This window comes from Marmota flaviventris, chromosome 1, assembly GCF_047511675.1.
Source record: "Marmota flaviventris isolate mMarFla1 chromosome 1, mMarFla1.hap1, whole genome shotgun sequence".
NCBI lineage: Eukaryota > Metazoa > Chordata > Mammalia > Rodentia > Sciuridae > Marmota > Marmota flaviventris.
In genome coordinates, this window is record NC_092498.1 from 6876467 (window position 1) to 6899593 (window position 23127).

Genomic DNA, 23127 nt, shown 5'->3' on the forward strand with positions numbered 1-23127 from the left:
CCACATGCTTAGCCCTGCACCCGCAGCCTCGTACAGCGTCACCTGCTCAGAGTGGTAAATGGGATCATCTCAGGTGCCTGTTCGTAGAGGCTTGCTCGTTCCCTAAATCAGAACATCAGGAATCAGGAGAACTTGAAAGTATCATCTAATTCATTTTTATTTGGTTCAGCTCAATATATTTACATTGTCTAGAAGTTATCATATTTAGAGGTATGTGGCATCCACAGTGTTAATGGTGACAGTCCATGCTCTTATAAACAGGTTAACCTTGAAGGTGATCTAATATTATCATGAGGAGGCAGGCGACATGATCCAGTGGTGGAGGAATGAATAAAGGGGTTAATTGAGAACATCTGACCCTATCTACCTGGGAGAAGTTTCCACATTTCTCATCTCATACATCGCTCACCTCAGGCAGCTTCCAACATAAGCTGCTCAGCCATGGCTAGAACACCACCGTCATGGAACCCAAAGGCAAGCGTAAGTGTGGACACCCAGGAGGCTGCACAGAAGGAGTGAAGCTGGACACTGGATGCCCATCAGCCCCACCCTGCTCATTCCTGGACTTCTCCATATGGACAAGAAGCCCCTGATATGCTTAAATCATTATTATTTGGGTTATGTGGGTTTTAATCTATCTCCTAAGCCTCAAAGAGTTTTCAATTGCTTTCTGTACAAGAAATCTAAGTTAGAATTTTAGAACTTTGTAAGATTCTCTAATTTTGGCAGTATTACCACGCTTCTGATTTTTACTCTGATCTATTTCACTGTGATGTTTAGAATATACTCTCTTGAAACCTCAAAGACTCATCTCCTCAGGACAGGAAGGAGGGGAGAGTGTCCCTCTTTTCACCCAGGCATAGAATGAGGAGAGCACTAAGAAACAGCTCCTGTGTGAGTAAAGGGACTAAGTCCCTAAGTCCTAGCCCTAAATCCCAGCCCAGGGGACACAGCAGGGCCAGGGAGCGAGTGGGTCGGGCAGACAGACTGAGCCACACCGCGGCCTGCTGGAGTGGGCCCTGCTCAGGGATGTGCTGGACCCTGCCCTGCTCTATCCATCTGGAAGCCCAGGTTCCTGTGGAACTCTCCGTATTCTGACCCCATGTTGGCCTGGGCCTTGGTCTCAGTGTCCATCCCGACTCCATCCTACCTACATTGGTGAGGTGATTCTGGTTCTGACCCTTTATACTAGCCTGATGGTGTTCAGATTTTGCAGATTCCTCCACCTCTTCCCTCTTTCCACTTACAGTCCCGTGTTCCCTGCCCCAGCTTGACGATTTATTCACCTACAAAGCCACAGCATCACAAGGTGGAATGCTTTTGCCTCTCAAACCTCAAAGCCCTTGAGCCACCCCATATCCACCAGTCCTACTGAACCCACCCAGCAACTGAGTTCCTAACTGAAGGGATCCCAGCCTTTCAGTACTAAACATGCCTTCCGTAGTAGACTTTTGGGATTGTTCTCTTCCTGGCTGACATCGATTTGGGGATATCCATAGCTTCTGAGGCTCTCTCTCAGCTTATTGGCCATTGCCAAAAGAGTTTTCACCTGGGCCACTTGGGCTTCGTCAGTCTCTTTGTTATTAAAGGCACAAACTCGCCCCTTACACCTTTTAATTATATTCTTAAGGGCTTTGTTATCTGTGTTCTTGACATACTCTTCAAGCTCCTCGCCCCCAAGATCCTCCTTCCGGGTGAACAGCACAATGGTGTATTCCATGACATCCTTTCCAAAGATGGCCTCCAGATCCTTCACTGCCATTTTGTCCTGTTGAGTGAACTGCCCCAGCTGGAACACGAGGACCAGAATCTTGGTTCCTTCTTCACAGAGGGACAAACAGTGTTTGACCTCCTTCTCTAAACAGGATGGATCCTTTTCAATACCAAATATCTGGTAGAATGATGGCGTGTCCACAACCACAATATCTTGCCAGTCCAGCGTTCTCCTGCCACTCTGACATGCCTTGGTGACTGGCTGGGCTTGGAGCTGAGAGAAAAAGATGGGTTTCCCCAAGATGGTGTTCCCAGTCGCGCTCTTGCCAGTACCACTCCTCCCCACAAGGACAATACTCAGGGTTTCTGTGCAAAGGAAATTGGAAAAGATTCACCATCATGGGCTGATATGGAATTCACCTTTCCAAGTTATTTACAAGGCAGTCTACACCATTAAGCAGAGCTCAGACAGTGTGAAGGCCTCCTGCTTACCCAGCAGGTCCGTCCCCAGGCATGAGAATGGCTTGTCCCAATTCACACAGACAGAGAACTCAGCAGCGGGACTTGGACCATGGTCTACATTTAGTACCCATCCATGAACATGGTACTGTTCCCATCTCTGAATCCACTCTGCTTCCTTCTCCCAATACCTCCTCTGACTCCCTGGCACCTGTGAGGGCCACTGGCCTCATCTCCTCTCCCTCAGCTACATCTAGTCTACACATCTTAACTCGGAATTCTGCTCCTATTGTAATTATGCCCCCCCCATTGCCAAATATGGCTCATCACAGCAAAATCTTTTTGATGGATTTGAAAAACTATTCTACAGAATTGACTTTTCCTGAAAAAGTAATCATGTATACCATCAATGCATTACCAGTTCCTCTGTTGAGTCATGCTAAAATTCATTTCTCATTAGAAACCATGTTGAACCTCACTGTGTCTTTGATGAGTCCAGGAAGGCACATCATACTTATAATCATGAATATCCACTAATACTATTCTATGTAGCATCAGAGACGGAGCAGAACAGGTTTCCCTCTAGGTGAAATTTGCAGGTGCACAGAGCTCTTTCAAACATGAAAATGCAGAGGGGCTTTTCCTCTGCATTTGCACTGATACTGTGCCCTTCACAGTGCTCTTCCATTGTGAATTCTTTGTTAAGTTACATCCATCTCAAAGCAAAGAGCAGGGAAAATTCATCCCATGCTCTTCCATCCAGGAGAAAATATTAAGCTGCTTTTTTGGAAGTTGCACTCTCGTAGTTATGCCTGCATAGTCTGTAACTATAGTCATGCTTACATAGCTTCTGTGCCTGCAGAGGACCTGGTTTTCAAGCATCTCTGAGACCTGGTACGACCTCCCCATCCCAGTGTCTAGTGCTATGAACCCATCGCCATCAAGACCATTCTTTTATGTCGCTAGGTCAGCCCCACTCCTGTGTTTTTCAGGTTGCTAATATGCTCCCTGGATGTCTCCCAGCTTCCCGCCCTGCTGTCCAAACCCTACCCACTCTCCAAAACCTGTTCAAATTGGACTTTCTCCAAACAGCCTCTCCTGATTCTCCCACATCTATTCTTCTTTAGGAGGCTCCCAGCACCTGGCCCTCCGTGGGAAAGAGGAAAGGGCTCAGTAACAGTGACTCTTTGGGTCTTAAGCTATTCATGGTGGGGATGTCTGAATAGAAGAGAATGGGATAAGTAAAAGAGAGAAGGCTCTTGTCTCGTGTCAGCAGAATGTGTAGCACTGAGTAAGTGAGGAGCCCTTCTTCAGTGGGAGGGAGCAGTGTGACTGGGCTGCCAACACCCATCTCCCACCACAGGGCTGTCCAGCAGGGCCTTGGGGCTCCCTGTCTTGTCCAGTCCTTGGCTCCTGACTGCACTAGTATCTTATACTTAGTGTTGCTATTATGAACAATTTTTTGTTACTGGGAATTGAATCCAGGGGTGCTTATCACTGAGCCACATCCCCATCCCCAGCCCCTTTTTAGAGACAGGGTCTTGCTGAGTTGCTGAGGCCCTTGCTGAGTTGCTGAGGCTGGCTTTGAACTTGTGATCCTCCTGCCTTGGCCTCCCAAGCCACTGGGATCACAGACGTGTGCCACTGCAGCTGGCTATTCACACTTTCTTTAAAATGGCCTCCTGTCTCCAAAAGGGTAAAGAACCAAGAAAGAAATCTGGCTTAAGGGAAAAGCAGAGTAAACCAAAAATCCAAAATTATCTCATCACCAGCACTGAGTGCAGAGCCCTGGGCAACAGTACACTGCAAGGAAAAGAAGAGGTCGAAGGTCCACACCTTCCCTCAAGACCCTTAGCATCCAGGTTGGAAAGATGGGATAAGCATCATGACCGAATGAAAGACCAGTTCAGGAAGTGTGAATGGGAAAGGCACAACTTAGAACAACCTGAGAAAGACAGGAGACAGAGAAGAGAGGAAGACCACAGACCGGACCTGTCCTTTCTCTCCCCTCTGCTCTTCAGAATGCCTAAGGCTCTTATACATTCCACATATTTTTAAACACTCTATATAAAAAGGTTTCCCACGTGAAGTTTTACCTTTTTCTCTGAAGACGCAGGGCTTGCTGCCATTCTGCTGCACCATCTTTTCGATCTTCTGCAGGAGCCCGTCCACCTGGCCCCACTCTTCCTCCCCCGTCGCCCGGTAGTTGAAGGCGCTGTATCTGTTCCCACATTTCTGGATGAGGTCATAGGCAGGTTTATTTTCATTTCTTAAGAATGTATCAAGATCCTGATCCTCTAAATCCTCTTTCCTGGTGAGGAGAGTGATTGTGTACTTAATATATTTTTCTCCAAAATGGCTTTGGATGGCTTTCAGCACCTCATCATCTTTCTTGTCATAGGAGCCCACCGGTGTCACCAGCAGGAAGGCGTGGGGGCCTGGAAAGGTGTGCTTTCTAAGCTCTGATTCAGAAGCCTCTGAGGACGAGAGGTCTGGAGCATCAATGATGCAAACCTTCCTCTCTCCCCACGTCCTGCTCTCAGACCTGAAGCTCTGGGTTACCGACTGCTCCCTGAACCGGGTCTCAAAGACCCGCTTCCCCAGAAGGCTGTTTCCTGCCGCACTTTTTCCAGCGCCTCTCTTCCCTACCAGGAGGATCCTCAGTTCTGACATTCCTGGGTCCCACTCAGGTCCTGTGGCCTGCATCTGTCTCTCTCCTGAGCCTGTGGGACAAAAGGACAGGTTCAGAGTCTCTTCCTACAGTTTATAACACCTGAGGACAGGGCCTACGATTTCTCCTCCCTGTCCATTTCTATAGAGTGCACTGGCCAGTAGACCTCTAATCCCCACCAGAAGCTGTCCATGAAGGCAGAAGCCATGAAGGAGACACAACTAAACCAAGAGACATACAGGGGGCCTGAGACTTACTAGGAAAGCGAACGTGCCAGAGTTGGCCTTCAATGGATCTGGTCCTTCAAAGTAGTATTGAAGCATGAGGTCCATAGGCTAAGATAGGAGCAGGAAAAATCTCATTTTAAAAAGCCTTTTGGTGGTATATTTATAAATTAAAGACTATTCAGAAATTTTTTTAAAAGTGAACTACTGATGTACCACATGGATGAAACTCAAAAGCAGGGGACTAGGATGTGGCTCAAGCGGTAGCGCGCCAGTCTGGCTGGGCACAAAATCACGAGCCACTCAAGCAGGAACAAACTTCATTTTTGAAACTGCCGCCAATGCCCCGTATGCTCCCGCTCCCGGCAAGATTGCCAACAGACCCACCACGTTCTCCCAGACCCCAACAGGAAGTCCCTCCTCCGGAATTCCCTCCTACCGCACTTCCCCAACCAATGGGAACTCTCCAGGAGTCCCGTAGCAGGCCGAGGTGGACAGCAGGAGACCAATATCCATATGAATGCAGATCTTAACATAATCATATCATCTCAATGGCTAGCTAGCATCAGCTTTCAACCAAAAATGCCATGCATCATATTACTTGGCTGTGGCTCTTAGCAAATAAATAAATATTAAAAAAAAACAAAACTCAAGCATGCTAAGTGAAGCCAGGGCAAAGGTGCACACCTGTGGTCCCAGCTGCTCAGGAGGCTGAAGCTGGAGGATGGCAAGTTCAAAGCCAGTCTCAGCAACTTAGCCAGGCCCTAAGCAACTTAGTGAGATGCTGTCTCAAAACAATAAATTAAAAGGGGTGGGGATGTGGCTCAGTGGTAAAGCAACCCTGGGTACAATCCCCAGTACAAAAAAAAAAAAAATGCTAAATGAAAGAAGCCAGACACAGACCTATGTGCTGTATAATTCCATCATATGAAGTTCGGAACAGGCAAAATTAGTCAATGTTGATAAGAGTCTGGGCAGTGGTTGTCTCTGGGAGGCCATAAGAACTTCCAAGGCAATGGAAATGCTCTCTGCATCTGTGTAGATGGTGACCACTGTGTGTAGAGATGGCAAAGGCTGCATTTTACTCTGTGTAAATTATGCCTCAACAAATTGCTGTCAAAACCTGCAACCTGTGCCCTAAAGCTGTCTCTGCACACATCCTCTGCCCCCACCACTTCTCCTGGAAGCCAAGGTCAACACCAGACCTACATACTGAGCAAAGAGAAGGGCCTGCAACTACAGAGAGCACTCACGGAGTCCCCAGGGGCACAGCACACAGCAAAGCAGCTGAAATGCTAGTGACACCCGAGCAAGTCGCGACCCTGGGGCTCTCAGAATGCACTTGGGTAGAATGCCTCACAGTGGAAGGACCAAGGAGACAGCATCTGGACAGTGGTCAGCATCTCAACGAGCATATCAGTGGCCACAGAAGGCTTCAGGGCAAGGAGGGACTGTGCTCAGGCCCCAAGCTTCTCCCCCTTCTCTCACACTTGTCCTCTCATCTCACGACCTTCGGGACATGGGTGTGTGTGAGATCTCCTTCCTCCCATTTTAACCTAACTCCTCCTAGTTATTCAGGCTCCTGTGCAAATAGAACTTTATGAGAGCTCATTGGAAATGACTCCCCTCAAAACACTCAAATTTGCTCCCATATATTTTACTTTATGACTTTTTGAAACACCGTGTCTCCCTCCTCCACTACCTACCCGCATTGCCCAGGAGTTGTATCAATGAAATTTTGAATCCCCACGGCCTGAGTTCACATCTGTAAAATGAGACACTGATAACAAGACACCCTCTTCACAAGGCGGCTGTGAGGAATAATACGTGTGTGTATATAGCTATGAAAATTGGATGATGTTATTTCCCAGCATATAATGTCACTGCAATTATTATCATTATTATCAAAATTATAATTGTATTACTTTGGGGCATTCCATGAGGACAGGAACCTTGTCTGTCTTACTCACCACTGAGTCTTCAGGACTAGCCCAGAAATAACCTAATAGTGCATCAATAAAGGGATGTGTATGTCACACCATGAAACAAATGGCAGTTACTGAACAGAGAGAGGCGGGGCTGCATGTGACTCAAGCAGGTGTGCAAGATGTATCATTGATGGTGACCGCAACATGGATACCGTACTCCGCCAGTGAGTTCTGCAAGTTGGTATTGTCCACGAGGAGTGATTTCTGCCTTTCCCTTATGAGCAAATCTTGGGTAGTGCTATACCCAGGACCCGGAGAAGAGACAGGGTTAGTAAGGAAGCCACAAGAGGTGTCAACACGCCAGCCCATAGGCACAGACAAGGACTCCTTCAACAGGACCCCAAAGCTCAGGAAATAATTAGTCAAGAGCTAATGGGGTGGCTCTTGTTACATTGTGTGCATGTGTGAATATGTAACAACAACAACAACATCAAAAAGCTTCTGCACAGCCAAGGAGACAATTAAGAATGTGAAAAGAGAACAAGAACCTATAGAACAGGAGAAAAATCTTTGTTAGCTACTCTTCTGCTAGAGGATTAATATCTAGAATATATACATAACTCAAAAAATCTCAACACCAAAAACCCAAATAACCCAATTAATAATTGGGCAAATGAATTAAACAGACACTTCTCAAAAGAAGAAGTATAAATGATCCACAAATATATGAAAAAAAGATGTTTGACATCATTAGAAATTAGAGAATGATAATCAAAACTACACTGAGATTTCATCTCACCCAGTCAGAATGGCAGTCACCAAGAATACAAACAATAATAAGAGTTGGGGAGGATGCGGAGGAAAAGCAACACATTTAGACTGTTTGTGGGACTGTAAATTAGTACAACCACCAATAATTATGGAGACTCCTCAAAAGATTAGGCATGGAACCACCTTATGACCCAGCTATACCACTCCTCAGTATTTACCCTGAAGGATTAAAGCCATCTTGAGCTGGGCGCAGTGGCACATGCCAGTAATCCCAGCGGCTTAGGAGGCTAAGGCAGGAGGATCACGAGTTCAAAGGCAGCCTCAGCAACAGCAAGGCACTAAGGAACTTAGTGAGACCCTGTCTCTAAATAAAATACAAAATAGGTCTGAGGATGTGGCTGAGTGGTTAAGTGCTCCTGAGTTCAATCCCTGGTACCAAAAAAATAAAAAATAAGAAAAAGAATTAAAAGTCATCTTACTATAGTGATACATGCATGTCCATGTTTATAGCAGCACAAGTCACAATAGCCAAACTAAGGAACTAACCTAGGTATTTATTAGTGGGTGAATAAATTTTTTAAAAATGTGGTATATACATAACCCAATGGATTTTTATTTGGCCATAAAGAAAAAATGAAAATACGTCATTTGCTGGACATAGTTTCTGGATGGAACTAGAGACCATAATGTTAAGTGAAATAAGCCAAACTCAGAAGGTCAAGAGTCCCATTTTTTTTCTCATATGTGAAAGCTAAAGAGGAAAAAGGAAAAGAAAGGTGTTGATTCAGGGGGAATCTCATGATAATCAAAAGGAGATCATTAGAGGAAAGGAAACAGAAGGTGGGAGGTGGGGAGGGGAGGGGAAGTGCTGGGGAGGAATAGCGGCCAAAATGCATTGTTATATTGTGTGCATGTGTGAATACGTAACAACAAATCCCACCATTATTCACAACTATAATGCACCAATTTTTAAAATGTGGAAAGAGAAAAAAAAAGCCACAAGAGGCAAGTCCAGCTCCACAGCACATCAAGGAGGCCAGAGACACCCACACTGAGCCCAGGAGCTGCCTGGTGCTACACTGACTCACAAGGATTAGGAGTTCCCTGGGGACAGTGTGGGCGCCCACCTGAGCAAGGTCTTCAGGTGCATTTGGGCTTTGATTCCCATGGATCACTCTTCCACTTTGCTCTGGCTGCATAAGGAATTAAAAGAATACAGACAGAAGCCTAACGTTCTTAAGGGATCAACTTACCACATGCATTGTCCTTCTCCTGACTCGTAGCTTCCTTTACACAATCCTAGGAAACAAAGGGGGAAATGACATAGCACACACATCTGTAGTCTCATCTTCTCACAAAACAAAGAAATGGAGACATAATTATGTAATTCAGAGAAATCTGCTGAGTAGGATGTTGTCAAATCGGGTCCTGGTGTGTCCTTGTGGAACCATCCATGGTGGACGTACCCTTCTCCCGCCTGGCGAATCCTATACTTGCTCCCAAAATAAATGCAATGGTATAGTCTTGAGTCCACTGTCCTTAAAACCTCCTGTGCTTCCTTCTCACCTCCTTTGTCAACTACCCAGGTCAGCCAAGGAAGCCTCCCCTCTGCCTTCTCACAGGGTCTCCCCAATGTCTTTGACACCTTCATCATCCCCCTCCCTCAGTGCTCTCCACTTAGTTCTGATGATCAGATTTCTTTCACTTCCATAAACATTTCAAATTCTTTAGGGTTCTTTAAATGCAAAAGATCGTTTCAATGCAAAAGCACATGATATATATTGCATGCATGTATAAATATGTAATAACAAATCCTACCATTACATACAACAATAATGCACCAATAAAAAATATGGAAAAATGTGCATGATATATAAGTGAATAATCAGTCCATCTCCAACATACCAGAAAAGTAACAGCTATTAGCTGATGTATGTCCTTGTGTTTATCTGTGATACCTGAACATGGAAGAGACTTGCTAGGCTTTCTGTTCTGCAACCTGCCTAATAATACAGGCTTTACATCTGCACAAGTCAACATGGATACACCTACCCACACTTTTTAGTAAATAAAATGTATTCCATGGTATGGACGTACACAACTGATACAGTCATCTCTTTACTGATCACTTGTTTCCGGTTATTTCTGATCTTACTGTTTTGAAAGTTGCCATGATAACTATCCTTCTACATATATCTTTATACTTACAATTTTTTTCCTCTGGATTGCTAAAGTCCTTAATTTACATGTCCATAATTTACTGGCCCTCATACACTTCTACGATGATATTAACAGTTCACAAATATGAACACCTACTGAGTTTTAAAGGTTTAACTTCATAAGCATCTCATTTAACCCTCACAGCAGTTCCTGAGATGCACATTATTGTCTCTGTTTTACAGAAGACAAGTCTGAGATACTGTGGTCAACAAAACAGCTGTTTTCGGTCCTCGTGGAGTTTGTAGGGAGGCGACCGCTGCAACCACATCCCTAGGAATCCCTTGATGTGGTGGTGTGAGGGGGGCCACAGGCGCAGAGGAGTGGGGGGCTCACACCAGGGACTCACAGGGAGGAGTTCCTGGGGAAGTGAAGGGAAGCTGCGGCACATGGGCAGAACCAGTGCCAAGAGAACTGCAGGTCTGAGACTCTGGAGTGGACCTGACCAATACGAAGGCCAGTGAGGCCAGCACACAGAGAGCAGGGGCCAGGCAAGGGGCCAAGCTGAGCTGAGGATTCTGAGCCTCATCTTAAGATGAAGCAGTTTAAACAAGGGGCTCATGCAGGAAATTCATCCTGTGCCCCTTCTTATCCCAGAACCATGTGATTGACCCTTGGGGCCAAGGGAAAGACAGTCATAAAGGGGAGTGAGCCAGGCCTAGAAGAAAAGAGAACAAGTTGCTGAGGTTCTCGTGAGCCTCAGGGTCCCCGTCGGTGGAACGTCTCCACATAGAGTCATTGCAAACACTTAGTCCTGTATGTGTCTGAAATTCAGTAAGTGCTCAATAAATGTCAATTGCTCCCGTTTGGGATTATTACTCATCAAATCTAAGAAGCCCCTCTGACCAACACTTTTCTATGCACACCTCGGGCTGCAGTTATGACATTTAGTCTTGCAGGGTCCTCTGTGCCAATGTTCAGCTACTCACCCTGAGCCCGTAAGGGCTGTTTCTTTGCATAGGTCTCCACTGCAGTGTTAGTTCCTCAAAGGAGTGACACTCCTATAACTTCAGCTTGGTTGCAAATACATGTTTCTTTTGTGTCCAAAGATTAAACATCACTGGATTTTGTGTGTGAAATGGATTGAGCAATGAGACCCAAAAGTGAATGAGAGGAAAGTCATTAGAAGGTTAAAATACTACGGGCAAGAAAGGATGCTGGCTTGGCCCAGATGGTGGGGGTGGCAAGAAACCTCTGGAATCCAGGATCACCTTGATCACACAGGACTTGGTGATTTCTTAATCGTTGGACGTAAGCCAGCAGTGATATAAAAGCTGACATCTAGGCTTAGGTGTGAAGACTATGTGGGCAGCACAACCCCTTGCTGAGCTGAGAAGGACACAGAAGTGTGAGAGCTTTAAGCACGAAGACCAAAATTTGGGTGTGAGACAGTGTCAGAGAGCCCAGTGGAGATGCCAAGGAACCAGGTAAAGGGGTCAGAACTGGGAGGAGAGAGCTGGGCTAGTCACTCATGTCACTCATGTGGGAACTGTCCACACAGATAGAGCTCAAAGCCATAAAGACTTGGGATCACCTGCAGAGAGTATAAAGAACTCAAGAAGGGCCAAAACCAAACCCTGAGGACCACTTTTAGAGGCCAGCAACTGGAAGAGGACTCTGTAATCTTTGGAGTAGCCGGAAAGAGGAGGAAAAGGCAAAAGACGGGGGTTTTACTGAAGCCAGGGAAAGAGAGATTCTAAATCTTTGTGTATCTAATAATATGAAGGGTTAGGAGAGCTAGGCTTAATTTGCTCCTTCACTTGTTAATAAAGTCCAAAGCCCTCAGTCTGATTCCTCTTATCACTCCAGATTACGTATAGATCCCTCGGTAAGCAAGAGCCGTGTCCCATCACACATTGCAATATGCCATTCATTTGTACCCATCTCATCCATTGGCTAATCCTTACCTGGAATCTGCCACCCTCGGTTTTGAAGTCCACGCACTGTCCTCTACACTCATCCACCAAACACTGGATCTCGCACAGGAGCTGAGACACCTGGCTGTGCCGCTCACCATCACCTGCCTTGTTGTTGAAAGCGCAGTATCGGCTCAGGAAGTGCCGAGCCAAAGATGCCTTAAGAGACGGCTCGTTTTCAATATAATCCTGCAGCAGGTCATGCCCCAGATCATCCTTCCAAGTGAAGACGATAATGACGTGCCTGCTGGCTTCAGGTCCAAACACTCTCAGCATGCCCTGGATGGTCGCCTTGTCCTCCTCCGTGTAATGGCCGATGGGGATTACCAGCAGCAGGACATGGGGGCCGGGAGCACAGAGCTCCAAGCACTGTTGGAGACTGCGTTGCTTGGTTTCGGCACAAGCCATGGAGGAGAAAAGGTCAGGGGTGTCGATGACCACCACCTCCCTCCCTCTCATGGTCCCACTCTCTCTCTGGCACATCTGAGTCACCAGCCGATGACTGAACTTGGAGTTGAACACAGTGGTGCCCAGAATGGTGTTCCCAGTGGCACTCTTTCCCGCACCGTGCTTCCCTAGAAGGAGGAGCCGCAGAGGGGACATCCCACAGCCCTGCTCCAGCCTGCTCTCCTGGTCCAGGTGCCCACGGGTTCTGCAGGGACAAAGCCATGTATCAGAGCTGCACTCACCCAGGACAGGGGGACAGCGAGGAAGCCCATGCTCTTCTCCCCCACAGGATTGAGCCCCTGAAGACTCAGGCTAGACTGCTCCCAGGGTCTTCCTGAGCTCTCACCCCCCAAACAAACCTAAAGAGCCCTTTAATTCTTTCAAGGCTTTTATCATTCGGAACAGAAGGAGCAAGATACGTTAGAAACTCAGCAAACAGGCAGGTTTCAAAGTTGAAGGAAATTTCCTAACTAGACGTTAAAAATACAGATTTGCTCCATATGCAACAAAATGAAACTGAATCCCTTTCTCTCGCCATGCACAAAAGTTAATTCAAAATGGATCAAGGAGCTTGATATCAAATCAGAGACACGCCGTCTGATAGAAGAAAAAGTTGGCTACGATCTACATACGGTGGGGTCGGGCTCCAAATTCCTTAATAGGACACCCATAGCACAAAAGTTAATAACTAGAATCAACAAATGGGACTTACTCAAACTAAAAAGTTTTTTCTCAGCAAAAGAAACAATAAGAGAGGTAAATAGGGAGCCTACACCCTGGGAACAAATCTTTACTCCTCACACTTCAGATAGAGCCCTAATATCCAGAGTATACAAAGAACTCAAAAAATTAGACAATAAGAGAACAAACAACCCAATCAACAAATGGGCCAAGGACCTGAACAGACACTTCTCAGAGGAGGACATACAATCAATCAACAAGTACATGAAAAAATGCTCACCATCTCTAGCAGTCAGAGAAATGCAAATCAAAACCACCCTAAGATACCATCTCACTCCAGTAAGATTGGCAGCCATTATGAAGTCAAACAACAACGAGTGCTGGAGAGGATGTGGGGAAAAGGGTACTCTTGTACATTGCTGGTGGGACTGCAAACTGGTGCGGCCAATCTGGAAAGCAGTATGGAGATTCCTGGGAAAGCTGGGAATGGAACCACCATTTGACCCAGCTATTGCCCTTCTTGGACTATTCCCTGAAGACCTTAAAAAAGCGTACTACAGGGATACTGCTACATAGATGTTCATAGCAGCACAATTCACAATTGCTAGACTGTGGAACCAACCCAGATGCCCTTCAATAGATGAATGGATAAAAAAAATGTGGCATTTATACACCATGGAGTATTACGCAGCACTAAAAAATGACAAAATCATAGAATTTGCAGGGAAATTGATGGCACTAGAGCAGATTATGCTTAGTGAAGCTAGCCAATCCCTAAAAAACAAATACCAAATGTCTTCTTTGATATAATGAGAGCAACTAAGAACAGAGCAGGGAGGAAGAGCAGGAAGAAAAGATTAACATTAAACAGATACATGAGGTGGGATGGAAAGGGAGAGAAAAGGGAAATTGCATGGTAATGGAGGGAGACCCTCATTGTTATACAAAATTACATATAAGAGGTTGTGAGGGTAATGGGAAAATAAACAAGGAGAGGTATGAATTACAGTGGATGGGGTAGAGAGAGAAGATGGGAGGGGAGGGAGGGGGGATGGTAGAGGATAGGAAAGGTAGCAGAATACAACAGTTACTAATAGGGCATTATGTAAAAATGTGGATGTGTAACCGATGTGATTCTGCAATCTGTATTTGGGGTAAAATTGGGAGTTCATAACCAACTTGAATCTAATGTATGAAATATGATATGTCAAGGGCTTTATAATGTTTTGAACAACCAATAAAAAAAATTAAAAAAAAATACTTAAAGGTAAATGAGAACCTGGAGACAACATTTCACTTTTAAAAACTAGGAAAAAGAGAGCAAAATAAACCAAAATAAATAAATGGAACAAACAGAGTCCACAAATAGGCCTATACATTTAAAAAAAAAAAAAAAAACCACCCTAAGATACCATCTCACTCCAGTTAGAATGGCAGCCATTATGAAGTCAAACAACAACAAGTGCTGGCGAGGATGTGGGGAAAAGGGTACACTTGTACATTGCTGGTGGGACTGCAAATTGGTGCAGCCAATTTGGAAAGCAGTATGGAGATTTCTTGGAAAGCTGGGAATGGAGCCACCATTTGACCCAGCTATTCCCCTTCTCGGTCTATTCCCTAAAGACCTAAAAAGAGCATGCTACAGGGACACTGCTACATCGATGTTCATAGCAGCACAATTCACAATAGCAAGACTGTGGAACCAACCTAGATGCCCTTCAATAGATGAATGGATAAAAAAAAATGTGGCATTTATACACAATGGAGTATTACTCTGCATTAAAAAATGACAAAATCATAGAATTTACAGGGAAATGGATGGCATTAGAGCAGATTATGCTAAGTGAAGCTAGCCAATCCCTAAAAAACAAATGCCAAATGTCTTCTTTGATATAAGGAGAGTAACTAAGAACAGAGTAGGGTCGAAGAGCATGAGAAGAAGATTAACATTAAACAGGGATGAGAGGTGGGAGGGAAAGGGAGAGAGAAGGGAAATTGCATGGAAATGGAAGGAGACCCTCAGAGTTATACAAAAGTACATACAAGAGGAAGTGAGGGGAAAGGGAAAAATAATACAAGGGAGACAAATGAATGTCAGTAGAGGGGGCAGAGAGAGAAGAGGGGAGGGGAGGGGAGGGGAGGGGGGATAGTAGAGGATAGGAAAGGCAGCAGAACACAACAGACACTAGTATGGCAATATGTAAATCAATGGATGTGTAACTGATGTGATTCTGCAATCTGTATATGGGGTAAAAATGGGAGCTCATAACCCACTTGAATCAAAGTGTGAAATATGATATATCAAGAACTATGTAATGTTTTGAACAACCAACAATAAAAAATTTAAAAAAAAAAAAGAGAAAAAAAAAATACAGATTTGCCAGGCTGGGGTTGCGGCTCAGTGGTACAGCGCTCACCTAGCATGTGCAAGGCCCTGGGTTTGATCCTCAGCACCACATAAAGATAAATAAAATAAAGACATTGTGTCCAACTACAACTAAAAACTAAATATTTTTTAAAAATACAGATTTGCCTACTATACTTACCAAATCAGAATCTCAAAGGAAGGAGGAGCCTAGAAAACTGAATTCATCAAATGCTAAGAAATAATTATTAGCCAAGTTTAAGGAATCACTGCCTTATAAATATGAATTAAATTTAAAAAAAAATAGTAAAAGCTAGAATAGATTAGCAAATATAACATAGGGAATATTTGATGCTCTGAAATACTATTCCAGGAAACAGAGTCTTCACCTATGGGAGCATGAGCACCCTGTGCCACCTGAAGCTGACAGAGAAGCAGGGGGTGGTGGGCGTGACCACGGGCTCAGAGTCTGAGCTGCTTCACCTTTGGCTCTGCCACTCACTGCTGAGACCTCAAGAGGCCACTTAGCCATTCCAAGCCTTCAAGAATATTTTTATAAGACATCATCTTATATGAGATAACATATAAGAAAATGACTTGTCCAACAGGTTGATGAAAAAAATGCTTAACATCACTAATCATCAAGAAACGCAAATCAAAACCACAGTGAGGGGCTGGGATTGTGGCTCAGCAGTAGAGCACTCGTCTAGCACGCATTCGATCCTCCCTGGATTCGATCCTCAGCACCATGTAAAAATAAATAAATATAATAAAGGTATTGTGTCCAACTATGACTAAAAAATAAATATTTTTTTTTAAAAACCACACTGAGGTATCATCTCACTCCAGGATGGAGTGAATGGTCATTATCAAAAAGACAGAGAGGGAGTGGAAAAGAGGAGGGAACCTTTGCAGACTGTTGGTAGGGATGCAAATTAGAATGTCCATTATGGAAAACAGAATAGAGGTTCTCCAAAAAGTTGAAAGTTGAACTCCCATATGATCCAGCAAACCCCACTACTGGTTACACATCAGAGGAATGAAATCAGTACGTCAAAGAGACACCTGCGCCCCCGTGTTTACTGCAGCACTGCTAGCAGGAGCCAGGAAACAGAAACAGCCTGAGGCTCCATCAGCTGATGACTGAATAAAGAAAATGTGGCACATATACACTATGGAATCTATTCATCCATGAAAAGGATGACTTCCTGGCATTTGTGACAATGAGGATGGAACTAGAGATCATGATATTAAATGAAATCAGCCAGGCACAGAAAGACGAGTACCGCATGATCTCCCTCATCTGTGGAATATGAAAAAGCTGATCTTACAAAGATCGAGAGCAGAACAGTGGTCTTCAGAGGCTGGGAAGTAGAGAGGAGAGAGGTTGGGGAAGGGCTGATCTGTGGGTTAGGTAAGAACAGGAAGTTCTTGGGGGCAGGAAAGATGGTGGAATGAGATGGACATCATTACCCTAGGTACATGTATGACTGCACATAGGGTGGGACGCTACATTGTGGACAACCAGAGAAATGAAAAGTTGTGCTGCAATTGTGTACAGTGAATCAAAATGCATTCTGCTGTCATAGATACCAAATTAAAATTAATTAATTAATTAATTAATCAAAAGAATAAGAAGTCCTGGTATATATATATATATATATATATATATATATATATATATGCATATATACAAATATGCATATATACAAATATACACATATACACACACATATATATATATATCAGTAATTTCAATTTCAATTTATTTATTTAAGTAACTTTAAATTTTTTTTTAAATGTCACAAGGGGAATGTGCCTCACGATTAATCAGGCCCCAAATCTCTCCCATATCTAACTTAGATGAGACTCTGGACTTGGGACTTTTGAGTTGATGCTGGAACAGGGTGATTCTGAGGGCTTGGGGGATGGAATGAGTGCATTTTGCATGTGAAAGGGAAATGCATTTAGGGGTCAGGGACAGAATTCTAAGGTTGGAATGTACCCTCCAAAGTTCACATGTTGGAAACTTAATCGCCAAGGTAACAGCGTTAGGAGATAGGACTATAATGTAGATTAATGCCATTGTCATGAGAGCAGGTTAGCATGAAAGTGGACTACAAAAATGAGTTTGGTCCCTTCTTGTCCTCCCTCCTGCTCCCTCCTTGCTCTTCTGCCTTCCATCATGGGATGATGTAGCACAAAGACCTTTGCCAGCTGGGGACGCCTTGATCTCAGACTCCTTAGCCTCTAAAATGGTAATGAATCTCCAGAACTGGGAGATGTAGTTCAGTGGTACAGCACTTCCCTAGCACACATGAGGCCCTGGGTTAGATTCCCCAGCACCACAAAGAGAAAGAAAGAAGGCAGGGGAGAGAGAAAGAAAGAATCTCTTTTCTTTACAAATTACCCAGTCTCAAGCATTCTCTGATAGTAATACAAAACAGACTAAGACGCCCATACACCAAGCCAAAACTTGAGTGTGTAGAACAGCCCTCCAGCATTAAAGGGAAGCAGTATGTGTGTGATAAGGCACAAATGGGTCCTGAAGGCACAAGTCCTGAAGGCTGCCAGGTGCCCTGCTCCTGTTACACAGCCTTCTCTCTCCCAGCCTGCACCTGGGAACTCACAAGGAATTCCCTGCGGTTGGTGACAGAGAAAGGGAGGGGAAGACCGGGGCCTGGTTTTACAGATGGTTCTGCGCAAGATGCAGAACAGCTGCAGCACTACAGCCCCAATCTGGGACATCCCTGAGGACAGTGGGGAGGGATATTCTCCCCACAGCCAGAACTCCGAGCTGTGCACTGACTGTGCATTTTGTTGGAAGGAGAAATGACCAGACATGCAGTTACATACCAACTCACAGGCTGTGTGGCCAGTGGTTTGTGGGGTGGCTGGGGACTTGGAAGGAAGTAGAACACTGGACACAAGGGAGTTCTGGAGAAGTATACGACAGACCTCTTAGAATGAGGGAAAGGCCTGAAGATATTTGTATCCCATGTCCATTCTCACAAAAGCTGACCCAGCAGAGGAGGACTTCAAAAATCAAAGTCAGTGGGCAGGATGATACCAGTCGGCCTCTTTCCCCAGCCAACCGGCTGTCACCCATTGGGTCCATGCTCAGAGTGGCCATGGTGGCAGGGATGGAGATTACACATGAACTAGTAACACGGACCAGTACCTCATAACCAGGATTTATGGTCCAAAAGTTGGGAGTCGCAGTCAGTGGGGACTGACACCATGCAGTATCACCCCCAGTGACCCACTAGCAAAATGAGGTCCTGTCTCCAAGACTTATGTTCTGCTGGCCCAGAGCTCTTAGTTTCAAAAAGCAGGAGACACAACAATTATTCCCAAGGGGGCTCTGGGTTTGGGCATCCTTGAAAAGCTTCCTATGATGCATCTAGAAGCAATTCCCACCACAAAGAAAGACTGTCAGAGAAGCTGCCAGAGCCCAGCAGGTCAGTTGTCAAGAGGAGAAGAAGGCTTCACATGTGAAAACCAGGTCAGCTTAAATGGAGGTGAAACCACAGTTTTCAGCAAAGTATTATCCACCTTTAATGCCCCATTCATAGTATCTTTTTTTTAAGAGAGAGAGAGAGAGAGAGTTTTTTGATATTTATTTTTTAGTTTTTGGTGGATACAACATCTTTATTTTATTTTTATGTGGTGCTGAGGATCGAACCCAGTACCCTGCGCATGCCAGGCAAGCGCGCTACCACTTGAGCCACATCCCCAGCCCATTCATAGTATCTTAACTGTGCAAGGGCTGGGAAGTGCTAGAAGAGTGAATGAGGGGAATCAAGACCCCTGTCCCTGCTTCTTGGTGAGGCTGGAAGTCCCCACAGCACCCATTCACTTCCTCCTGGGGGCTGCTCTATGGCACCACCCAAGCTCAGAGCATTCCTGTGGAGGAACCTTCCTTTCTTCCTGTTCCTCCCTTTCCACCCTGCCTTCATCTCAGCCTCCTGCTCTTCCTCCTCCTCCTCCTCCTCCTCCTCCTCCTCCTCCTCCTCCTCCTCCTCCTCCTCCTCAGGCTGAGCCCCCTCCCTGGCACTTCTCCTTGTAAGAGGGCTGCTGAATATGGCCCTGTGTCCCTCCTGCCCCATCTGCCCCCTGCAGGGTCGAGCAACACGCTTTGAACCAGGAGGAAACCTTCCTAGAACCTCGTAAGTGAGCCCAGCACCATCACCCCTCATACACGCACCAGTGTACACACAGCCACGGGCCCAGCACACCTACCTCAGTCCTGTCCCCTGGTCCCTGGCAGCCTCAGAACCCCCGAGCTCCTCCTGGCTCCATTCCTCCATCTGTGGGAGCAGCTGCTGGTTCTCCAGGACAGAAGAAGTAAGTCCTAAGGAGAGCAGGAGCCACGGGTAAGGACAGCAGGGGAATGACCAGTTTCCAGGGCTAAATCCCCCTGACAGAGGATTTCTGAGGGTTTCTGAGAAGGAAGAGGTTTCTAGAAATAGGTCTCACATCAGCAGAGGCACAGCTGCAATCAGAGAGGCAGTTCAGAATGCCAGGTCCCAGGGCAAGCGCCCACGCTGGGAGAGGCTGAGGGAGGGGCCTGGCTGGGGACACACACAGATCTTCTCTGGGACTGGTCACATTCTGGGGCCACCACACAGCAGAAGGCTGTGGAGCTTAGCCTCTCCCACAGCTGCAGACTACAGAGATGGTAAGAGAAACGCCAGCAGAGGCTCAGCTAGAATCTGGGTGCAGGAGGGTTTGAGCTGAGTCTGTTTGGAGTGGCTCAGAGCAGGCACTTCCTTCCCCCCACTGGTCCCCCCCACCACCTATCTCACCCTACTCCTCTCCCAAGATTTAGGTAAAAATATGAAGAAATTGTTTGCTTCCTCCCACCAACTCTCTGATCTCAGCTAACCCAAAAAATAACCTTTACAATCCCTCCCAACAGCGTCCCTAACCTGCCACCCCCCAAGCCAAGGCCAGCTGCCTCTCCGGTGGATGACAGCTTTTCCCAACTAGTGAAACATGACCTCAGGGTCTCACAAATAAAACTCCTTCTTCAAGATACCACAACGTGTCCCAAAGCCCTATCCCAACTTCCTAAGGTAGTTGAACACTTTTATTTTTAACCTTACTGGAGCAAAAACTGCATGAGATTTACCATCATCAACACTTTTTTTTTGGTGGGTGTGGGGTGGGTACCTTGGATTGAACTCAGGGTCACTCAACCACTGAGCCACATCTTTAGCCCTATTTTGTATTTTATTTAGAGACAGAGTCTTGTTGAATTGCTTACTCCTTTCTTTTGCTGAGGCTGGCTTTGAACTCACGATCCTCCTGCCTCAGCACCCTGAACCACTGGGATTACAGGCATGTGCCACTGTGTGTGGCTCATCATAAACACTTTTAAGTGCATAGTGCAGCTACCTGGAGCACATTAACACTGTCACACACCAGATTTCCAGAATTTCTCCCCTCACATCACAGGATTCCAGGCCGATGGGCTCCAGCCCCCACTCCCGACCCCCTCCCTTTTCACCTTTCTACTTTCTGTTTCTGTGCTTTTGGTGACTTCTGAAACCTCCCCTGTGGACTCCTACAGCACCGGCCCTCCTGTGCCTGGCTTAGTCTGCTGAGCAGACCACCCCCAGGTTCACGCAGGGCAGCAAGACCTTCCCTCAGGAGCAGGGACCATGATTCCATGAACTTGAACTCAGACTGGCTTTTTAAGTGTCTGAAGCCAAGCTGCACCACCCTAGAAGAAGGAGCGTGGGGAGGCTGCTGAAGTTCAGGGGGGTTCTTCAGACACCCAGTCTCCACAGGAGTCAAAACCACAGGCTCTGGGGCGTTGCTTAGCCTATCACCTCCCACCGGACAGTCTCCACCTGCCAACCTGGAGGACTCCTTAATCATGAACTCAAAATAAAACCCAATCAAGCTGAGATGACCTAAGGAGGGTTTGGGGGACACTCAGACTACACCTTGGTGGGAGAGCTGGTGACGGCCCACAACCTCCTTAAGCCATTCCAGAAGAATTCTCACCTTCCTTGAGCACTAGGTCAACAGACATAAAACTAACTCATTAAAACCATCAGACAAATGCCTAGACCAGCACAGTGCGGCCCATCCCAGCAGTTACTGCCAGAGGTCAATTAAAAGGCACCGTTAAAGGCCCAGCAAGACAATGATCCCCAAAATGGAGAAGGGAGAAAACTGAACAGAGAAAAAGCTCACTCATTCTTAAATGAAATATTAAGTATTAGGGGAGTACTTCAGATAAAACCAGACCTTCAGACAGCTCCTAAATGATTTAGCAAAGTGATTATTTGCTGAGTTGACCGTTTTACAAAATGATCTTTCATCAAATTAGCTCTTACAGCTAAAATTGGTTTTTCCTGTGGAGGGAAGTCATGCTACCCATCTGGTTGGGCCGTGGGGAAGGATGGAGGTTCCCTGCCACCTAGCGGCGGTGCCAGGAATGACAGGCGCAGAGAACGTTCCCTGCGGCGGAGGGCAGGACTCTGCAGGCAGGTGCACACGCTCCACCCATCCGTGCTCTCCGCAGCGGCAGGAGGGAGAGCGACTGGACCTCGGGAAATGGAATAGTCAGTAAGATAGTTTTGTAGGCAAGGAGTTCACCTACACCAGGCACTGTGTTAGACTCAGCGGCGCCAAGGGGCACGAGACACTCCCCTGAGAAGCAGCTCACCGCCCAAGGACAGGAAAAAGACTCAACTTGCAGCTATGAAGGTTTAAACCACCTGTGCTGTGGGTGCATACTGAGAGCATGCTGGGAGCCGAGGATGCGCTGAAGATCCTACCAGGTGCAAAAGCCACCAAGTGGGGGAATAAACAAATACGTAAACCGGCCATTTACTGTGGCAGGTGCTGAACGAGCAAACTGTGAAGTCCAGGAGAGGCTAAGCTGCACAGGTTAAGTACCTCACCTACACCGGAAAGGGCAAGGAGAAATTTGCCTGTTGGGAATGGAGTGAAGGGTGTCTGGGGCAGAGGGAGAAGAGCGATCCTAACAGGATTCAGGGTGCTGAGAACAGCCTGCAGTGTGCGGGGAGGGGTCAGTAGGGGAACCAGGGAGAGGCTACTGCAGGGGGCCCAGCTAGAAACAAAAACAGCAACTGAATCACCAGAGTGGAAATGCACAGTGGGAAAGAATACAGGTCATGACATATTTAGGAGACAGTAAACAAATTTAAAAGAAAAATGAATTCAGGGTTGCATTACACGTGTTCCCATATAGAAGGGAGTGCTATTCACAGCATAGACGTCTTTTTTTACTTTGAAAAATATTATTACATGTTGTTTCACTGCAAAGATAGAAATGTGTGTGTTTACTACAGTTTGGGCAGATGGCAGTAAAGTGTCTTGTAACTAAATTTGTGTATTTTGACAATTTTCGGATGGAAGTAAATGTCCTTATTCAAACAGAGTCCATGTTTGTTACAGTAACAATAATGAAGAAGTCGCTGGCTTTTTCAGATTTGCATGAAGAGTAGCAGTAGCAGTCACCCCCAGCTGACTGGCTGTGGAATAGCCTTGGTTGGCCCTTCCCAGTGACCTTCACAGAGACAGGGCTATGCACAGCGGGTGTTCTGTGGGGACATGAGCACCACAGCTTGGGGACACTGACGTTGAGGCCCCTGGAAGCAGGACAGGCAGAGGATTCAGAAGGTCATGCTGGTTCCTCTCCCCGGGTGAGACCCCACCCTCTCACTGAAACGTTTTCAATTCTTCTTATAAGCAT

The 23127-nt window shown here is 46.0% G+C and overlaps 1 protein-coding gene across 1 annotated transcript; it reads right to left on the minus strand.

Moving 5' to 3' along the window:
- Window positions 1–139: 139 nt before the first annotated feature.
- Window positions 140–20100, minus strand: Gimap8 (GTPase, IMAP family member 8). The gene is made up of 6 exons (XM_027943293.3): window positions 19872–20100; window positions 19635–19746; window positions 11891–12551; window positions 9020–9065; window positions 4269–4895; window positions 140–2079 (listed from the first exon to the last, which is right to left on the minus strand). Exons 2-6 carry the CDS (start codon window positions 19700–19702, stop codon window positions 1397–1399), a joined length of 2085 nt encoding a protein of 694 aa, XP_027799094.2. The 5' UTR covers window positions 19703–19746; window positions 19872–20100; the 3' UTR covers window positions 140–1396.
- Between the last annotated feature and the right edge of the window lie 3027 nt (window positions 20101–23127).

Coding starts and splice junctions, on each gene's coding strand:
- Gimap8 (XM_027943293.3), bottom strand. CDS start 19,702: ATGGAGGAATGGAGCCAGGAGGAGCTCGGGGGTTCTGAGGCTGCCAGG. Junction 12,552..19,634: donor GACCAGGGGACAGGACTGAG/GTAGGTGTGCTG, acceptor TTGTCCCTGCAG/AACCCGTGGGCACCTGGACC. Junction 4,896..9,019: donor GGAGAAGGACAATGCATGTG/GTAAGTTGATCC, acceptor TTTGTCCCACAG/GCTCAGGAGAGAGACAGATG.